This window comes from Pagrus major, chromosome 5 (genome assembly GCF_040436345.1).
Source record: "Pagrus major chromosome 5, Pma_NU_1.0".
NCBI classification, from domain to species: domain Eukaryota; kingdom Metazoa; phylum Chordata; class Actinopteri; order Spariformes; family Sparidae; genus Pagrus; species Pagrus major.
In genome coordinates, this window is record NC_133219.1 from 8,444,320 (window position 1) to 8,466,362 (window position 22,043).

At 42.2% G+C, this 22,043-nt stretch overlaps 1 protein-coding gene across 2 annotated transcripts in view; it reads left to right on the forward strand.

Moving 5' to 3' along the window:
* The window catches only part of LOC140995808 (tetratricopeptide repeat protein 28-like), a 202,408-nt gene that overhangs the window by 121,951 nt on the left and 58,414 nt on the right, over positions 1–22,043 (forward strand). For both annotated transcript variants that reach the window (XM_073465917.1, XM_073465918.1), the window contains 2 exons: positions 5,304–5,576; positions 7,534–7,664. In XM_073465917.1, coding sequence (XP_073322018.1) covers positions 5,304–5,576; positions 7,534–7,664 — 404 coding nt within the window. The remainder of the gene's footprint in view (positions 1–5,303; positions 5,577–7,533; positions 7,665–22,043) is intronic.

The following is a 22,043-nucleotide window of genomic DNA, read 5'->3' on the forward strand; positions in this document are numbered from 1 at the left end:
TTGGGTCTATAAGCCTGTCACTGGAATCAAAACATGAAAGGAGGCCCGAGCATCATGGACCAGAATGGTTCCTCTCAGTAGGGGAAGACCAACATTTAGTCCAAGCCATTTAATCTCTTAATTGTTTACCCTATTTCCCACAGTGCCAGGCAGCCAGCAGAGGACCTAATCCAAGGTGTGTTGAGGAGAGGTAGCTAGGTCAAAGGATTAGGAGCAATGATCCTCTCAGAGGGGCTGCTGGCACAGGGGGACGATAATCAATGTTACGCCAGCAAACAGGGAGGATAATCAGTGTTACTCAGCCAAAGTCCCCTGATAAGTGAAAGGTAGGCGAGCATTGCTTTCTCTCCTTCAAAGAGGAAGAGTGCCACGTTCTTGGCAGATGTATTTATTGGCCACGTAGCTTACTCATCCCAGGATTCAGCTTGATTACCTCAACCACGGCAGAGGTTTTTGAAAATTTTCTTCAGCACTTTGAGCCACAAATATGGCTTGTCAAGCTACTATTAACTTATACTCAAGTGGTTGTACTGAGCTGATTTTCCACCTGCACCTTTCCGGTTATAACAACATTGTAATTACCAGGGTATCAAATTAGTTTGTAATGTAGTCAGTTCTTTTTTCTCCTGCCAAGTCCATCACCTAGTCCAGCTTTGTATGTCAGACACGCTTTTCATGAGTTAACAGAGCATTGGTTGAAATAAATGTTTCTACGAACAAGTTTCTTTAATTTTAATTTGCCATATTTTAAAGATGTAATAAATATCATTAATCCATTCAAGATTCATTTAATTGTCATGATGCAATACAAGATTGTGTAATGACATTTTTAATTGTAATTTCCTAAGCTACAGCACACGGCAACGGATACTTCTGTATCTTTTGCCAGACGGCAGCAAGGTGAACAGACTGTGGCTGGCGTGGGTGTTTAGTGTTTTGTGTCATTTGGACACAAGGAGGTTTTGTTTTCACCAATGTCTGTTTACTTGTTGGGTGGAGGATGGGTTACAGCCCAGGACAGACCCCATTAACTTTTGGTGTGGTTCCAGATAAAGTGACAGATTCAGGAGATTTTTCTCACTTTCTTTAACATTGTGCGTTTTTTTTTTTTTTTTTACATTTCTCAGGGAATGATGCATGGATCTTTATTAAAAAAAACAGGCATATTTAGGTGGCTGGCATCCATGAGTGAGTGCACTTTGATGTGGATCCAAATAAAAATCTGGATCTAGCAGATTTAAATATAGGCTTGATCGAATTAAAGAGGACTCTTGGGCCTTAGTGGAGGAATGCGCTCTACTGAGTGCCATTCTAGTTTACTCTTTTGTAAATTGATTCTGTAATCCCAATTACATGTAATCTGTTACTACCCAATCCTGGTCATTACACTAAAAAAATTGTAATCCTTTGTAAGTACACTTAAATCTCTTATAGCAGTTCTGTAACAAGTACATTATTCCCTTTTGTGCATAAACAAAATTTTGCTGCCTTGTTGCCAAAAAAGAGTTGATTGTATCTAGCTGTGTTTGCAGTGTTTACTTATCTTCATCATTTATCTTACCACAGACATCTCTACACACTGTGAGGTTTACAGTCCTCCCAAAGCACCTTTATGTTTGTTTCCTGCCATAAAGCAAAGAGATCCATCTGATGACATCCATACCAAACTGGGAAAGTAAATACATTAGGATAGAGGAACACAGATAATGAACCTTTAGAGAACAATATCAAGGCATATGTCTTCAAGGACACAGTGTGTAGTAATTTCATCAAAGCTTGTTGTGCTTCCACAGTAAATTTAATATTATACGTATAATACCCTAATTCCGAGTGTGTCATATACAATTCAACCCTCTCTCTGCCTGACTCAAACACTCCCACTCCTTCTCGCATAGATCAAGGTTGTTTCTCATTATTCCAGAGTCGAGCAGCTGTTCCGCTCTCTTGCGACTCATACTATATTTCCAACAACACAAAGGGCTTTCACACAAGTGGAAACTAGTGCAGTCTCACCTCCCTCGTCTTACTGTATCTGTCTCTTCCGATGTGCCACTTCCGATCACCCTTGCAGTGGTTTTTCCTCCAGTATCAGCTTTGTCTATCTGTGTCATTGACCGAGCGGTGGGAAATCAGCCTCTCACAGTTTTATCCATTGGAGGCTTGTGTTTTAGTATGTATGTAGTCACATGGGTGATATTTTTACTATTCATCTTGTTCCAGTTCTGTCTCTCATTCAGCAGCTCGGGGGCTGAGAGAGTGCAAAGGGTTCATTAGCCGTTAATTATTGGATTGTTTCCTCACATATGGTGACTAAAAAGGTTTTTTTTTCCACTTGAAGATCCCTCCAGATAAACCATAGAGGAAATGGTTTCAAAGTGGGGCAGTTATTGACCCAGACTGGATCATTTGCCATTAAAAAGCTTGTCTTTTAACTGGAGGTTTTGGAGCCTGTGTTCATTAGCGTCTGTCCTGCTGAGGAGCCTTTGAGCAAAGTGCTTTTGATTCTGAAAACACTTCGAGTGCCAGAGGGGCTGCTATGTAATTCACCCTGACATCTGACCCCCCTTGAGAGGACGAGATAGGGGAGTATTTTTTCAACAGAGATCATTAAAGTATCACACTGGTACTGAAAGAATAATGGTGATTATATTCTATATTTTATAGAATTGTAGAATTATATATTTAAATTAGAAGAACAAAAGCAGCGATTACTTGCTCCTCCTAACAAGACACCTGTGTAAGTGTAACTGTTTACATGGTCTCTACAAAGTGGTCCAATAAGATGTGCGTTTATAGGTTCAAAGCATTCAATATGAATATAACTTTTTTCATTCTCTTCCATTGATTTGATGACATGAGACATATTTATTCTGATTATAAGTGGAATATTAATGTCTATGTAATTGCTACTGTTGCACTGGGCCACATGTCCCTCACTGAACCCTGCACTTTATTCTGAGATGATTCACAAGTGCTCCAAATCCCAACCACATCTGTACTATTTGCTAAAAACTACATTGCTGCAACTGTTTTAGGAAAGTATGTATTTGTGACCTGTTTTTAAAAATGTATGTCTTCAGTACAAAGCCATAGAGCGAGTGGGTTGGGAAGACAGACACACATTGCTGGTTTTGGTATTTTCATGGGATTTATTAATAATTACAAAAAATTGTATCACCAGCCTTATCCTTTTAAAAGTTAAAAAGATTAGCTTAATCTCTTCTGTTTATCGTGACATAACTAGTAGGCGATTTGAGGGGGGATGAGGATGGATGCCTTCCCCCTCTCCATCCCCTAGTAGCAGAGAGGGTGCATGGACAGAGGGGTTGTTTAGTTAAATATGTTAGTCTAGTCTAGTTACACTCATTGATCCTTTATCTGACTGACATTTGTGCAAGTTATAATCTGTAGCCTCTACCACTGCTCTGAAACCAACAGAATCAAAAGAGTCAGTTTGCTAGATGAGGGTGACTGAACCAAACCTTTCCATCTCCCCTTTTCAAATTTAACAAATAACCTACTGGTCATAACTACACACGAACACACAAAACCATGCTGTTTACAGAATTTTATGATAACTGTGATTGGATATGAAACTCATTTTATCCAATGATAATGTTTGGTTGAAGTAGCTTAATAATAAGAATTACATTTAAAGAAAATATGCAGATGGTAGGAACAATAATTTTTTGGTACATTGCAGGTATGTATTTGCGTTCACAACTACACTGTTATTACAGTGAGGCGTGGCCCTGGCTCCTCTCTTACATGACACAAGTGGAGAAATGGCTCTCTGTTATGACTCTCTCTCTGTTAGCTGAGTGCATGTCAGTGAGAAAGAGGTTGTAATTCTTCTTCATATCTTGATACGAGGCTCAGTAAACACTTAAGCTTTAGCATTTGACTTTGAGTGTGTGTGTGTGCCTGTGAATGTGTGAGAGTAACAACACACTGTGATGTTGTCATAACTACCTGTTTATGAATGCAGCAGCTGTGACACCTTTTTAAAAAATGATCCTCGCTGTGTTTGATTTATGACTCAGCTCTCGGTGTCACTCTGAAGGCAATTACAAGCTATGAATGGATATTATATGCACGCACTGTCTCTGTAAGCACGACATTCTGCCAAGTGCTGGAACAGAAGCAATGCTTTTGAAAGAGCATCATCAGTTATGCTTTTGAGTGCTTGTGTGGGGAAGCATCGCATATTGTGTGTGAGTTTGTGTGTCGAGGTGAATTAGTGTCTGTGTGCGTTTCCAAGAACTATTGAGTTTGTTCTGGTATTGTGACTGTATACTAAATGTTTCTCCAAGCAAATGAAAGAAACTGTTTATGAAAGCTTGTGCCTTATGCTAAAATTTAGACTACACATACAGCCTCACATATCCAGTTTGTACCAGCACCGTAACGCCATGCTGTCTTCTGTAAAGCGCTTTGACCTAATTAGTAGCAACTCTGCTCAAAATATTTGCAAATACAGGGCCATGAGAATTAAGAATCCCCTAGATAGGCTCCTATACGTGAATGCAAATATACATCAACACACACAGATTCGTCAATAGACACAAAGACACACACACTTGGGTGTGCCTCCCTTGCCCCCCTTCCTGTTGTTCGATGTTGGTGTCTGCCAGAGGGCTTTGTAATCTGGAGGGGCTGTGGATCCCGAATCCCGGGCGGCCCACCATTGATTTATGTCATTGTGTGCATTTTCAGCCTCTCCAAAGGTCACCTTGTGTGTCTCCTTTGCTCTGCATTCATCTGCTGCTGCTACTGTTGTGCATTAGCTGCATTAGTTTCCCCATCACTCTTCAAACTCTATCTCAAAGCCCATACAGCTTTCTGCATTCTCTCCAACAAACCATATCGACTGACACGAAGGGAAGGCAGAAATATAATTTCGTTGTGAGGTTTGTAAAGACACTTGCCCACAATGCTCTAAACTTGCTCCATTTTTATACCGCGTTGTTGGAAATTGCCTGAGATTACCCCAGTCAGGGTGGAGTGAACAGAGAAACAGCTCATACGTTGACTTATTGTCAAATTGTCAGTGAAAGCCGTCACTCAGCCAAGCTTCAGGCTATGCTTATCCAAGCAGACAATACGCAACCGCAACCAGAGAAAAAGGAGAATCTGAATTCAGACAGCAGTCGCGTTTGTCTGGGCTGGTAAACACGTAACACAGTAACTTCAATTAGAGTCAGTTATTATTGTCAGTCACCAGGTCAGCACAAGGTTATGTTTTTGCATATTTTGTTTGGGAGTCTGTTTCTAATCTCTGTCTTACTCATGTCCTTCCACAGAGTCTCTCGAGCCCACCTATCAGCAGCTGCAAAAGATGAAGCTGGACAAAAGTCCCTTTGTGGTGGTGTCTGTGATTGGCCAGGAGCTGCTGACAGCGAGCCACCACACAGCCTCTGTTGTGGTGCTGGAAGCCGCTTTGAAGATCGGCACATGCAGCCTCAAGCTCCGAGGTTCCGTCTTCTCGGCCCTCAGCAGCGCCCACTGGTCCCTGGGCAACACCGAGAAGAGCACTGGCTACATGCAGCAGGACTTGGAGGTGGCCAAGACCTTAGGTAAGAGGCCTGAAGTGGACAAAAATAAGGCAGAATAAGCCTGATTATATTTGTTGTTGATTAACCTGTTGATTATATTTTAGATTCATTGTTTAGTCACTGACATGTCTGAAAGTCAAAAATCAAAGAAATATTCAATTTGCGATTATAAAAGCCAGAGAAAAATTGCATCCTCACTAGCCAATGTTTGGCATTTTGCTGATTAATGTTGTCAGTGTCTAAACTATGGGCGACCCAGGTATATTACCGACTGCCAAAGTAAAATTCAGTGGACTGTCCGCCCTCGCTCTCCCCCTCTCGTCCACTGACATTCACACACGCTCTGCACAGAAACACAGAGAGATGTTGTCTGGTATTACACCCCTCCTAAATTCACCAATTGTGGTGCCACCTCTCCTTTTGACCTGAGGCCTACTTATGGCGTTGTTTCATTCAAGCTTGTAAATGCACCTGGTTGTAATGACGTCATTCGGTACCATGTCTGTTTGATAATTTCAGTAGACTATCTAACTAATGACAAGCGTCCTCCACACGCTGCTCTCCTGCTGTTGTGAAAACAGAATCAGGGGTGAGACTTTACTGCCAGTTAAGGCAAACTTTGAAAGCAATGTGTATAGGTGCTAATTTCAGATTTTGCATTTTACATTTTGCATTGCATTTATTAAGCGCTTTCCAGTCTACTGACCACTCAAAGCACTTTGTAACACTCGTCACATTCATGACACGACATTTCACTGTAACACAAATCTTTTTTTTAACCTTCATTTATCCCAGTGCAACCACTGCCTAATCATATGGCCACTTTTTGGGGATAAGGGCCTTGCTCAAGGGCACCTCAGCGGTATTAATGACTGAGGGGTGGTCCGGGGATTTGAACCGGCGATTTGAACCAACTTCCCTCCACTGCCCCATTCACACACAATGCCACATAAAGGCAGAGGCTGCCATGCAAGGTGCTGACCTGCTCATCAGGAGCAATTTAGGGTTCAGTATCTGGCCCAAGGATACTTGGACATGCAGCCAGGGGATCCGGGGATCCAACCACTGACCTTCTCATTAGTGGACAACCCACTCCATCTCCTGAGCCACAGCCATCCAGCACATCAGCATTTTAACACTGTCACTGTGAGTAGCATTTAACTCAAAGCACCACTGTGCCCAAGTCTAGCCTTAAAGAGCAAGACTCTTTGTTCTTGTGTATCTTGACGAAAACTCAACACCATTTTGCAAAATATTTTCTAAATGTCATGCAGTGAAGGAGTAAATAAAAATAACTGTGTTTACCTGGGACAGCTTTCTTGTCCATTCATTTTTTTTTTTCCATTTGAGTGTCTTGCAACAAAAAAAATCTTTAAATCTGCAAGAAAGTTCCAGGATTTGACCCATTTCTCTGCTCATAAATAGATGTTACTTATTGCGAGTGTGACTACGCTGTGTGGGTGTTAATACAGGGAGTGGAGAGCGGGTCTGAGAGAAGGACAGTGAGGAGAAGAAAAAAGAATTGAGGGAAAAAAATGAAAAGAGAGAGTGGCACAGACTGGCTCCACTCTTCTCACCCCCACACAGTTTGACACATGACTGGGCAGAGCAGCTGGAGATAAGGAGCTGTGGTTCGCAGGTGGAGCACAGAGACTTGCGCTTTACTTTGGCCCTGTCTGTGGGGCCTCTCTGTCAGGCAGAAATAATAAGGCTTTCCCCTCTCACCCTCTGGAGCATTGAGATCAACACTACCAGCTGTCAGGGAAGCTGCTCTACTGTGGAGAACTTATAACGGCCACTTTCCCTTTTAAGGGTGCAGCGGCATAGATGTGGTTCATCACATCGCTGTTCAACAGTGGCGGTGGGATGTTGGGAAATAAACACCAGTTGCTTTGTAATCACAGAGGCTGTACTGTAAATATGCTTTGTCGGCTGTTTTCATTTCCCTTCTTCATGTCTTTGGGTTTTTCCTCTTCAGGTGACCAAACAGGGGAATGCCGCGCTCATGGGAATCTGGGCTCGGCATTCTTTTCCAAGGGAAACTACCGTGAAGCGCTGACCAACCATCGCAACCAGCTGGTTCTGGCCATGAAGCTGAAGGACAGAGAGGTAAGAAGCACATGCTCAGTGGGTTTGAAAGCAGTTACAGAAGTCAGAAATTGATAGAGCTGGCTTACTGTCACTGCAGAGGACAATGAATCGAGGTTAAAAAGTTATTTTTTCTCTGAGTCTCTTATCATGTTGTAGGTGTGGGATTGTGCTGTGCCCAGCATTCCTCTGTTCTGGCTGTTTAGAGGGTATCTGAAGGAGGTGTCTGAAGGACACAGAGATGCTGCTGCTCTTTGTCTATTTAAAAACATGGGTGTCAAGTTGGTGGGGAGAACAGATGAAGGTGATGGGGGGAGGAGAGATAGTGAGGCAGTTAAGGAGAAGGCCAATGGGATACGCTCAGCAGCTGGCTCACCTTATTATCAATGCAGAGCATTTATGCAGATATGCAGATGTTTATCTGGTCCACATAGTGGTAAGTCTGGGGTTTTGTAACATGCGCCTGTTTTGAAATGTAATTTACACAGATTAAGTTGTATGAATATGGGGCAAAGAGAGAAAAAAGAACAGTAGGAGGGAAAGAAGAAACATTAAGGAGATGGAGAGAAATTAGCAGACAGACTGATCTGCCTTTCTACTCTTTGGTGCCCTCTCTTCACCTTCACTCTGTCTCCTACTCCTCTCTCTGTGGTCATTGTTCGGGGGGTGACAGGTGCTTGTTCCAACACAATTCCCGTCACACAAGGAGAAGAATGGCCTCCGTTTCCCCTTCATTCCTTATCCTCCCCACCAGGCCCGGCAGGCCTGCTTGTTTGTGTTCCCTGATATCGGGAGACATTAAAACAGTCCAGTCAAACGCAGCACAATGCGCCAGGATGAAACTAACGGGTGAAGAATGAGGCCAGAGGTCCCTTTGACATCTCTGCCTCCCACAGTTTGAGGATGTGTGCAGAGCAGAAGTATGATTATGAGTCTGCAGACACCGGTGCCAAAAACCTCTGTCTTGTAATGAGGTTAGAGAGAGAGATGGGTGAGAGACATAGATTACGCATGCAAGGTCTTTAGTGTCTGCTCTGAGGTTTTGACTGCTCTGCACATGGTTGGCCTGAGTAGTAATTGTAAAAGTGTATTTGTGTTTTTCTTGTGTTTGTGTATGCGTGCAAGTGTGTGTATACCCACTACGATATCCAATATGCAGACTAAAGCATTTCCACTGAAATCGTTTCGGTATAGTACCCCTTGAACCCTGCGTAACCCCTGGTAACTGTACCTAAATGCGAGATCTGCTGTGTGCTTCCACTGTGGACAGTACCCTTACACTGTAAATGTAGGTGGGGTTGTTACTGGCCGGCTTCAGGGTAACCGCTTTCACTTTTCCAGCAGTTGGAAATGAACAGCCCTTACAAACTGCTATCCTTTTTTCTTTGCTCCGCTCGCATTCATCATCACTTTTCTGCCGCTCACACACATACACAGCTGTAGTTATTTGTTACAACAAGGAAACTAGCGTTACTTTATTCAAGGCTGCAGACAGCAGAACAGAGACGACTCTGGCTGTTCCGACTGACCAATCAGTGGTCTGCAGTGTTTTAACTCCACCTTTTAGTATCGGATCAGTGTGCCAGGTACCTCAACAGAAGGATAACAACAAAACAGGATGGTACATAACAGTTATTTAGGTATCATCCACAACTTTTGACAATAGAAACGCTTATGGCTGTCAAAAGTATCCACACAATACTTGTGTTTACCAAAGCTATAAAAAAAAACAGTATTTTAACTCAAGCCTCATCCAGTATCAAATAAAACATATTTAAATCCGCTAGATTGAGATTTTTATTTGGATCCGTATCAAATTTTACTTATTCATAGATAGCAGCCACCTAAATACGCCAGATTTTGTTCATTAACATCCATCCTTTTATCTGGATCTGAACCAAAAGTGAATGGGGTCTATTCTGGGCCGAGACTCATCCTCCATCCAAGTTTCGTGGAAATCCATTCAGTAGTTTTTTGTGTAATCCTGCTGCCAAACCGACCAACAAACAAACGGGCACCAGCGAAAACATAACCTCATTGTCAGCGATAATCAGGTTGTCAACTCAAGGCTGCACAGATTTTATTTGCAGGTTGTTATTTTTTTTCCAATTTTGTGTGCCAAGGACTTAATTTTGTTTTGCTGTGGTATTGTGAGAAGTATCGAGTATAATTTTTTTATACTAGCGTGTGTAAGTTTAAAATTCTGGTTTCGTCATAACCTCAGCACAGACTGGTACTGTGTGACTCTCCGCTGCACCACATTTTCACTGAGGCCTGCACTGCTCACATGTTGCTTCTTAGAGGAAAATGGACCACTCATGAGTGTCCTGGGGCCCAGTGGAGGTCATTGAACACCACTTATAGTTGCATCATATACAAAACCTCCCGATTGGCCCTGCATGGCCCCCCCCATCTCCCCTCTTGTTCCTCTGAAGGCCCCCTAATCAGAGTCATATGTGTGTCACACCACCTGGTCTCCCTCAGAACACACTGGAGCCTGGCGGATAGCTCATTACGGCCGGCCTGTTGTTTTTGTTTCTGATGTGGACGTTTTATCTGGCCTTTCTGAAGCTGAGGTCACTTCCTAGAGGCCGGGGACAGGATGTTGTTTCTGACTGGATTTCCAGTGGTGTGGCCTACAGTCAAGGAGAAGAGAGAGGGACATAAACTGAATCTGTGCTATAGATCCCAATCCTCAGTGATATATGAATATGTGCCATATGTCAATTGAAACAACTTTAATTAGAGTGCAATGCAGTTATTAGAATTTCCTGGAGACTTTAATGAAATCATATATAGTAAGATGTTTGATGTGATAAAAAGGACCTGGTGCAGCATGTGGCTTTGATATGACGTGGGATGTGGCTTTAGAGTCTGTTGAGCTTCAGGTTTTGATCATGTGGGTAAAAAGCTTGAAAGATGATAAAAGACACATTTAAATGAACTCTGTGAACTTCTTACAGTTTGTGTGTGTGTATGTGTTTGTGTGTGTGCCTCACTTTTTAAACACCTGGTGTTATATTTAAATGAAAATCCTGTAAAGGCTTATTGCAACTCTTACTCTTATTGTTCACATCAGTTGTGATGAGATCGTACTCATCAAGTTAAGTGTTGACATCTGGGCATCGCATGATATCACTGAAGGAGAAAATTGTGAGTGATAGTGAGTGATTGAGTTGTAAAATTACCCAAACTGTCTATTGTAAACATTCATTACAGTTAACAGACCGTACCTGTCGTTCTTACCATAGCTGTACTCGCAGGCATTTTTCTTTGCAATGTGAGGTGATTACAACATGGTTTAGATTATCTGAATAATACCAAAATTAGCGCATAATCCTCTAAGTATAGGTGATGCTCTCCTTTTGCCGGACAATGTTACGACGGTTACTTTTTTATATCGTTAACTTAACTCACTCTTACAAGCTCAGTGCAGAGTGAATGATGATCAGTAGCTGCTCGAACTGAGACGGATGGAAAACTCTCACGTCGACGTCCTTAACTTCATCATCGAAAGGGGGTGGAAATCAACTCTTCTATCACTGCCGGTCGGAGCAGGGGTTGTTTATTACCCATGACTGTTGCAGAGTCATTTGACTGCGGATCGAATGCTGACTGTACCCTTTCCCACTGAAGACAGAAGCCACATGTTAGTGGGTGTTAGTGGGTTTTCTGTTCAGTTTGAAAGGGCTACAAGAACTCGGCTTGTTTACAGCCTGTCTGATCATTTGAACACTCGTGTTTTCTTCCAAGTTGGTCGAAGAACCATGTCTCCAGATCTTTGCAATTAAAATGTGTGAGTACGGTGTTATCATAAGTGGTAGAAATGATGGCCAAAGCTCAGAAAACCAGACACATTTGTAATAAACCGGTATGATAATTTTAGGAATGCCTTAAATGTAATATATGTAACCGTTATGCGGTTCAGAAAAATCCTAATTTTTTTCAAGGTAATGGCGTGTTTTCATTTGGTCAGTATTTGACAATTTGAACCAATCATAGCATGAATGAAACTTTAATACATTACCTTGTCCATGAAAATGTCTGACTGAGTCACATCACAAAGATTGTCATCTGCAGTTTTTGTTGTTTGATAACAAAGACAACAACTCCCACAATCCCCTGCTTCTTTGAATTCTTTGATTGAGAGACCGCTGTCAGCAGAAATGACATACTGTGAGTTTAAAGGCAGCTGCACGATATAGTGTTATATGTACACTGTCACAAGTAATAGTAACTTCTGTGTATGTCTGCCGACACCCATGTGTATGTCTCCCGTACCACAACTGATACTAAGTAGCAGTATAACTCAAAGCTCTCGTTTCCCACTTCAGCTACTAGTCTTCTCTATAGGATGAACAGCGGCCTGTGTGTGATGAAGGAGCAGAGAGAGACAAAAAACAGAGATTCCGGATGAGTGTTCTCTATAAATCAAGAGGCAGAACTGTAACTGGGTCCTGTTATATTAGTAAAGGAGCCATGCATAGGAGCTCTTTTCATCTTCTAATAACCAGCAACGGAAATCTTGTGTTGTGGCTCTTTACGGCATAATGCAGCAGAAAAAGCAGTCCTAGTGTTGGACACTAGACTGTAACTGACCAGAAGACTCTGTTACACTAATAAATCATCCTGAATCTGACCAGGATACTCATCCATAAAGAAGAAGAAAAAACAAAACAAAACAGAAAAGATGGCCGAGCTGGGGAAAGGCTCAAAGAGTGAGTGCTCTGTCATCCGCGACTGGGACTGGGAGCTGCGGTCCAAACCAGTGAGGTCATCATAGGCTAGCGTGAAGTTAGTGTTTTTCTTGAGCTCGCTGCCTTTTGGAAATATTCTTAGCAGATTTTCAGCTGTCATATATACTGCAGATAGAACATAAACACACTCCCTAGTCTTTTTAGCTGTGTGTGTCTTTTCCAACTTCTGTTGTCCCAGTTTCCACACCTGGCTTTATCCAAGGCCTGCCAGTAACCATCTTTAACAAAGGCCTTCTCTGTCATTGTGAAACAAAGCTGTTAAACTAGGTCTTTCCTCTCCAAGCTCCCTCTCTCGTCCCCCCTGTTTGTCTGTGACGTTCTCATCTTAAATAGTAGGTTTAACTAGAAGGAGGTAACCCCTAATTTCGGGTGTGAGTATTTAGGAGAAACTGAGGCGGGCTGGCAGTGGTGCACTCTGTAATTATGTCTTGTGTGATGTTGAAAAGAGTCTCCGCTGCTGACTCCCCCAACCCCAAGCTGAAATGGAAATCACGATCAGGGAAAAGTAAAAAGGATAAAAACTATGTTTTTTTCCATAGTCTCCGCAGTTCTGCTCTGCCTCCTACCACCATTCTCTCTCTCTTCTTTTTTTTTTAACTCTGCCTTTGTTTATCTATGCTCTTTCTCGCACTCGCTCCATCTGCCGAAAGGAATTTACCCAAACTTTGCCCCTCACTCTGAAAGTGACACGGACTATTTCATCATGGGTGTTTATCTTACGGCTAGTTCGGGCTGTATGGATCCTGCAGGACCCTTGTTGGTATAATGAGGCTGAGGGCTGAGAGATGAGCCTCAAAATAAAGGGTGAGGAGGAGGGCCAAGTGTGGGTGTTCCTCTTGTCAGAGTTAGGGTTTGTCAGTGTTCGTCAGCACTCTCGCAGAGGAGGGGATCATTAAGGAGTCATTAGGGGATGGACGTGTGCCTCCACCGCCTTTCTTGGGGCCCACTCTAATAATGGGTAGCAGAGGGGGGAACTTAGTACCCCTGTCTCTTTTCTTTAGCCTCCACTGCTTTACTGATTAAGAAGGATTTGGGGATGATTAGAGGGGCTAATTTAGTTGAAGTACAGGGTGGGGAGAGGAGAATGGTGTCTGACTAAATGAAAGACAACACTCACTGAGCACACTTCATAGGGCCAGGTAGTTTATGAGTGCACTCAGCTGTTGATATTACTTTTCCAGTAAAACCACTATGAGCAGTACTGCCACATACAGAAGTACCTGCTTCCTCACCTCCTGCAGGGCCAGACTGAGGCACAGAGCTGGCCATGGTGCAGCGGCTCTAACAGCATGTCCAGCCCACTGTGCCTTAATGACACACAGGCTCTCCTCGGCCCAGTGGTTTAGAACTGCTCTACAGCAGCTCGCTTAGCCATGAATCATGAGAAATGGACGGCAAGCTTCGGCCAATGGGCCATGACCAGAACTGGGAAACGAGGATGTGTGTGTGTGTGTCTGTGTGTTTGTGCGTATGTGTGTGTATATATTAATGGGAGTGCACATCTGTGATCCGATATTCCAATGTCATGTGAATGTTTCATGTTCATGTTTGTCTTGGAACATTTCAGTGTGTTTGCTCAGAAATATTAACATTTCTCAGAAGGACATAGGATTGTAAAATTTATTTGTGTGTAAAATGGGAGAAGTTTTTTCACCTTAAAGGTTTGTTTGAACTGCTTTTGATTTATTGCTGTTTCAGCACATACACATCATTTTAAGAAAACAGCAGATGTGCTTGTGTGTGGGGTTGAAAATTAATGGTTATCATATCATATAGCCTACTTTAGCTCTGAGGTATTGAACTATTGAAGAAAAATATGAGATAATCTTTGCAGTTTAATAAAGCGTTAATCAACTTTCTTTTGCAACAACCTTCTGAGACAACTCTCTTATGCAACATCTTCTCATTAAAATATCTTAAACAACTAAACCTTTGTTGTAGACCGATTATCGGCCCTGTTTGATTATTGGGCTGATATTCAGCATTTTTCTGATTATCAGTATCAGTGATTTTTCTATCAGATTGCAGATGAAATAAACTTATTTTAAAAAATGTGCTACTTTAGCTCTGATGCAACACCCTCTTGCACAACAATATCTGATTGGTAACACAATTAATAGCCTATAAACAATGAATAATCTGAATCTGCAAATTCAGCCAAATTTAGCAATGTTTTGACCTATGATGGGTAAGTATATACATAAATTACTTAAATTATTCAATGTAATTACACAAACCTTATAGTTTCCAGAATACCATAATTGTACATGTTTGTGTGGTATAAAACACTTAAATAATGTAAAAACATCACATTTATTTATATTGAACCATGTTTTGTTGGCAACCAGCACATCTAAAAAACGCTACTTAAAATATATTCATCATCCTTTCTCTCTGTCCTGTATGAATTTATTGAAAAAAAAAAAAAAAAAGCAATGGCTTTCAGACAGGTCGTTCACAACCAACAAATCACAAATATATTACCTCTTCTGTGAAGACTTCTCCCTGAGTCACGTCAGATTTTCATCTGCGATGGTGGTTGCATGATCTCACTCTACTTCACAAGATCATCAAACCATGTATTTTATTTTCATTGTTTTGATTGAGAGACCCCTAGTGGCAGAATTACATTCTCTGCATTAAAGGGTCATTCTAACTAATAATAATAATAATAATAATAATAATAATAATAATGATAATGTATACTGTGAAATGATAGTTACCCTACTGTGAAAATCTCTCTCTCTTACTATTGCATGTGTGTGCATGTGAGTGACATAAAGCATGTGTGAATGTGTGTGAACGTCTAACTGATGCCTCCAGCTATGATTTGTGCTTGTACAGGGTGCAGTGTAATGGTGTATGTACTGACTTACTGTGCCCCCCAACATACCGTTGACCCAGAACATGCAGCTCTTTGTGTGCATGCACAGCCAAATCAAGGTTTATCAACATGCACTTCCCGTGCGTGTGTATGCACACATATTCAAACATGTGTGCGCGTGCTGTGCATTTGCTGCATTCGAGGTGATGCAGCTTTGTGTCTCCCCCAGTGGAGCATTTGGAAGGCTGTCAGAGAGACGAATGACTGCCGTTATATCGACTACTGCTCTCTGCCTCTCAGCTCCGTCCTCTCTCTCTCCTTCCTTAGTGCCCCATGCTCCATTTCTCCTTCCCTCCGCCCTTCCACTTCACCTCCGCTTCCTTTCTTTACTTCTCTTCCATCTTGCCCCTTCCCCACACCTCCTCATCCCCCCTCTTAATCTCATTTTTCTCCCCTTTCCTCCTGTTTGTCTTATCCGTTCTCCATTTTATAGAATCTCAAACCATGTCACCGTATTATGTGGGAGAGTGGCCTTTAGAAAGAGCAGACACAATCCACTTTTAAAGGATTCTCTGCCATGAGGGGCTTGGATTTTCAAATTGGCTCTACAAAGCTGAATGCTGTATGGACTTACTGATTAAAGTGTCAATACACAAACATCACAAGCCCCACTGCTAATGCTACTCTAACAAGACCTTAATCTAAACACTGCAGTGCCCTGTGTAGATTGAATGGCTCACAGTTGGGAAGTTGAGTAATTTGTCTTGAATATTACACCTTGTCTGTCTTTTGCTCCCTTGCCGCTCCAATCAAGGGCAATACAGAGGGACAGATTAGATCACAAATAAACAGTGACATGGTCACAGGAGACTCCCTCGCTCTCTGATACGCTGTTGTGGTGCACAATATGATTATAGATGACAACCAGCTGACACGTAAATAGTACTCATCAGAGGGAGGAGGGATTCCAGCGGGCTCTTTGGGGTTTCCACTGCACCACAGGACACCCGAGTATGCTATAGAGCTTTTAATCATTAGGAAAATCAAACGTCCGATCATTAATCTTAGCAGAGGGGCTTGATGTCACACGGCGAGGGGGATGAAGACGGAATGTGCCAACTCATCTTCCCTAGATAATGGCTGACGATAAGGGATGGAGCCCGATTAAAGGCGTCAGCCAGCGGAACGTTAGTTCACGTGGCTTTGATTGAAACGGATTGTGTGTCTGTGCAGCCAACTGAAGCACTCCCAATGTTTTGAGTGGTCCCATTATAGTTCTCACTATCAAGAGAGGCTGCAAGTGGCCCAAAGAGGCTGGCTAATGTTTTGGCTTGCAACCTGCATGATTAATTCATTATCTGATCTCATCAGGGTGATCCTCATTACTGACTTGGTGAGTCATTTTCACGCAAACTCTGATTCCTGCCATCAGGGCATCTAGGTGTTATTCACTGGTGACAAAAAATGCATCAGACTCCAGACTTGGAGCAGACCTCCCAGTTAAACCTGACACTCCCTCCTCTTCCTCCCCTCCGGCCTCTGTCCAGCACAGCCTTCATCCACGCTGGCCAGAGAGCCATTTAAAGCTCTGGAACTGCATCCCTTTCTCCAGTCCGATCGATAGTGGAGCTGTCAGCAAGACGAATGGAGGCTTTAGGAAGTCCATTTTAATGAAGGAGAAGGGGCGAGGGAAAGAGAGGTACTTGGAAAAAGGGGGGATAGAAGGAGAGAGGGGAGAGCAAGTGAAGGTGGTTACGAAGGAAAAAGGAGAGAGAAAAGGAAAGAGAGAGGCAGAGAAAGAATGTGTGTATGTGTTTATTGAACGTGTGTGTAGAATTATGTGTGTGCTGTGTAACACTGTCTCCAGTGACAGGGGTTGGGGAGGGGTGGACTGGGTTGATTTAGCTACAGTAAGACCTATTTCTAGCTCAGCAGTGTGAAATGGCTGCTTAGCTACAGTAACTTGTAAAGCACACCCCAACACAGAAACCTATATTAGTGGACTGAGGGGATTTCATCTGGCCGGCACACCAACACCACATCAAGTCCTCTGGCTCATGAATCATGTCAGCAGCTCTGTGGTAAAAAGATATTGTTGTGACAGGGGAGAGCTACAAATCCAAGGCAACTCCCTCCACAACTGCCCTCAACCAACACACTGGCTCGTGTCAAAAGATTTGTGTACATCTGCATTCAGAAGCTGTCCTCTGCCGCAGACACTTAATTTTGTTGATGTTGTAGTTTTGTTTTCAGCCTGTTTAATAGGCACTCTGAGCTGATACCCTTTCCTTTACGTCAATATGTGGAAAAGGCTGCATGCTAATTGGTGATTAGGAGCTGAGGTCAGAGGTTAGGCACAGCCGGTGGTGTAGACCAACAATATCCTCCGGGCAATGGCCCAGCAGAACCCTGTTTTCACTCATTGGAGCAATTACTAGACCTGATTATTAGTCAGAGTGCCTGCAGGAACGATTGTCGATTTATGCATGTGGCCAAACACCTACTCTAGTCAGTCAGAGTTCTACCCATCAAGAGTGCTCATTAGGGCTAGGTGATCCGGCCAAAAAATAACATCATAATCTATAACCGCAATCATTATCCAAGATCTAAAAACTATCTGCCGACTTGAAATAGCCTTTGAATTCTTTCAAATTGCCCCATTAAGACACAATTTTGCATTTAAGATAGTTCTTTTGTGACACAAGCTCCTCATCCACCATGTTGCTAGCTATAACTTACCTTTCTTTATTTACATGACGTCACCCAAGGAAGAGCCACATGAGATTTTATTTTGAGAATTTGTCCAATCAGAATAGCCATCTACTTGGCTAAATCTATAAGTCTATTAGTATGTTCACATAATATTGATCTGCTAGTCAGTGAGGTTGTCCTGTTTTAAGGAACAACTCAATGAAGTACTGTGTCACCTGAGCTATTGACCATTGTGCTAGCTTTCTCTAACTTAAAGGAATGTATGAATTCATGCTAACCACCTATCTCTGGCCCATCCTGTCCACCTCTGGGCTAGCAGTGTAAACACCAACACATCCCCAGTACTCTGAGCGCCCACACTGGACTGCTTAAGTAACTAAAGTTAGCCACAGTTAGCAGCAGTTAGTTACTCTAGTGATGTGCTGGCCCCTGTTTGTTTTGAGTATACATTTAACAAGATGCCAGTTCTCACGTATTGCACCTTAAACATTTCTGCATTAAAACATCTAAAAAAGACCAGACCACTGTTATATATTTTGTTTGGTTGTGTACTTAAATTATCATAAATGTTTCCAACAATTCGTCATTCTAATCAAAGTAAGGGTCCGTTTCATTTGGCTGCCTGTTGCTCTTACTTCCAGGAAAACATTAAATGATTCGTCAGAGAGTGAGGAAGAGGTCTTATGTTGTCATCATTTATTGATTGAGAGACCTCTAGTGGCAACAATCACATACTGGGAAATTTAAATAGGTCAATCAGCAATGTGTGTGTATCATTCCTCAGATGACCTTAGAATGTATGTGCACTTCTTTGGCTTTGTGTGCTGGTTCCTGTTACCAGTACATGAGATGTTTACATTACAAACACTCAGCACAATGACAAAGAAAGGAGGTACAGCAAGTTCATTCTCATAGTGCAGTAAATTGTGTTCTTCCACCCCTTTCTCCAGGATGCATTGTAAAGAAATGCCCCTCCTCCATCTGTGCTCTCCCTTCCTCAGATCTTTAAAGACCAAACTCAAAGATAGGAACCAGATTAGTCCTCAGCGCTCGCCCATCTGTAAAATAGAGACGAGCTTGTCCTCAGAGATAAGGTGAAATTCAGATGGCGCGCTGGAGTTTCGAACAAGTCTGTGTGTGCTTTTGGGGAATGGTTTCTGCATTACGAGGGAACAAGGGGTCTCCCAGGGAAAGAGAGGTCAGCGCAGATACAAGCGTTTGATGTTTGCATTATATATAACTGCGGCACACAGTGGGATGTTGGAGACGGCATTTTTGCAGGGTGAGGAAATGGTCTTCTGCAAGACTCCCTGACATCACGCCAAAGATGAGATTATAGCTCCTCAGTTTGGCTCGGCTCAAGTATCCTAACATCGCCTATACGCTGAGACTTGCTCTCTTTCTCTTTCTCACTCTGTCTCTCTCCATCTTTAGCTTTTGTCCCGGTTACAGCAGTGTCAGCATTCTTGTCCCTGTGGCACAGTATCCAGACCTTCCCCACTCTCTCTTGGACGGCAGCCCTGTGTCTGTATGAGGAGGTGGAATGTGTCTTTGTGGAAAGCGCTCAGAGAAAGCAATAAAATGGAGAGAAAATACGAGGCCCCAAGTGAGTGAAATGAAAGTACTCCATCTTAGGAGGGGACGGAGGCCTACGGGTTCTGCTTATACTTGACCTTGCAGCGCACACAGTATGGTCCCTAAATAACAGTCGACACAGGCCTGAGCTGGCTACACATCAACGTCAGAAAAGGCTCCAGAACGTGCTGTCTTAAATCGAGAAAGGGACCAAGTAGAATCAAGGTTGTAAAATATTCAGTAGAGGGCCCAGAGGTAAAGACTGCTCTGCTTTTTTATTGTAGCCAGACTCAATTTTGAAAAGTTAGTAGCTAATGTGGGCGCTTGTCAGCAGATTTAATTGCGGCCATTGGTTTTTGCTTGTGGCAAGGTGTGGCCATCTCAGGTTGGAAGTATGTGGTTCTTTGTTGTTGTGATTAATGCTTCATAATAAATCCAAATGCTGTGCTCATTTCTGAATGAATGAATGAATTGAAGGTTCTCTGGTACAGGATATAAATCCTCCACACCAGACTCTACGACTCAAAACAAACAAACCTTACAACAAATTAAGAAATTACCACAATATACATTACAATATTTTCATGAATAATTACAAATTTGCTTTATAATTATACAAAATATCCTTTCTTGACAAGAATTGATCCTTTTTTAAAAGAGTTAATGGAAGGAGCCAACACCACATCACACCACTAACCCTATCATATCATATACACACAAAATGATTATGTGACATCCATCACGTTAAATCAGATGTTGTGATGTCAACAACCAAAATTATGTTTTGAGATAGCAGTTCTACAGAAGGGTGACAAACAAAAAGGACAATAAAAAAGTTTCATGTTTCTAAATGTTTCACCTGTCTGTAAGTAGACTTGGCATCCTAAATAACCTGACTGAACCAATAAAACAATCGCTCAGACAAGAGACTTTTTATGAAAATTATGAAGCTACTATTTCGAGCAATTTCAACTTTGACTTAATCCAAAATGTTTTCTGCCACTGCAGGTTAAGTTTTTATATCCTATCAGTGGTTGAGGATGAGCTGTTATCGCTGGGCTTATTCAGTTATCAGTTCTTTGTCACCATCCTCGCCCATTTCCTCTATCTCCTCCTCAGCGACGACTGTTTCAGTCAAAACTTAAGTTTCAGTCGAAACTTAAGTTTCTGTAACACTTTTTGATCTTTTGAAGTTCATTGGCTTTATACTTTCTAGCTAACCCTAGCTCAGAGCTCAAAGTGTGTTTTGGTCCATTCTCTCTCAACTTTTTTGTGGTGCCTGGAGCACCTTTTCTGATCAGAGGTTCTTCTTTATGTTTTGTGATTGGACTGCCTTGGTGCAATGCAGTTACGCTGTTATCATCATTGTTGTTGTGTGAAAAAAGTAGCGACTGCTAGGGCTGAATTTTTATTTCACACACATTCTCCTAATTACATTTTCAATTCACATCACACATATCTATTGCCCTAATACTCACCCCCCCTCTCCAAGTATATAAGAATACCTACGGTGGCTGCTACAGTAAAAACATGAAAAATGCAAAAGTCCCTCTCTAGAGCCAATGTTTGATTTGTCTGTTCATGGCAGTGCAACATGGTGGACTCTTTAAAAGAGGACCCGCTCCCTCTGTAGATATAAAACAACAACGCAATGGTTAGTTTCTGTAATGCAAACATTATGAATAATTATGAATACTGTATTGTCTGTATATGTCTGCCAATACATCCCCCTAAATTTTACACACTGGACCTTTAACTCAAAATAAAAGTGTGTCTCCCTGTGTTTTACCTGAACAACATGCAGAGGAGGTGGTGGTGTTTGTTTTTTTTCTTTTTATCGCTGACTAGTGCCTGCAGTCTTCCTCTTACTCTGCATAAAACCCCAACTACCTCCAGAAATAAGATATGTTGCTCAAAAGAGAGATCCCAGGCTTAAAAAAAGTGCACATTCTTTACTGCTGTTCATAAAGCCAATTGCTATGAGTGCATGGTGATAATTGATGATGACTCACATGAGCATATAAACATGGTGGTGAAGTGCATTTGGGCTGTTTTTAATGTTAGCAGGACTGTAAGATGACACTGTTTGAGAGATTTTAGTAAGTAAATACAATTTAGAATCTAAAAATGAGGAAGCAAAAACAGAATTTTGAGAAGTAAAGTGGACCATCATTGATCCTTGACTCTAGAAGTGATTCTTCGTTTAATAATGTTCCTGCAAAATGACCATCATTGGCTGTTATACAGTGTTTGGTATCAGATTTGCTTCTACCGACCGTATACAGCTGCTTGGGTGTATTATGCTTTGTGATTGTGCTGATGAAGAGAGTGTTTGCCGTGGTCGTGTGTGTGTAATGAGTTGGGCATCTGTGAATATGTGCATGGGCACGTTTTTGACTTCATCGCCATTCAGAGAGGCTTAGCGTGATTAGTGTAGTGTGATCCTCTGAAGAGTTAATGATGAGAGAAGCAGTAGCTCCACAGAGGCCAATCACACAGCAGCCTCTGACAGCATGTGGAGGCTTATCTTAC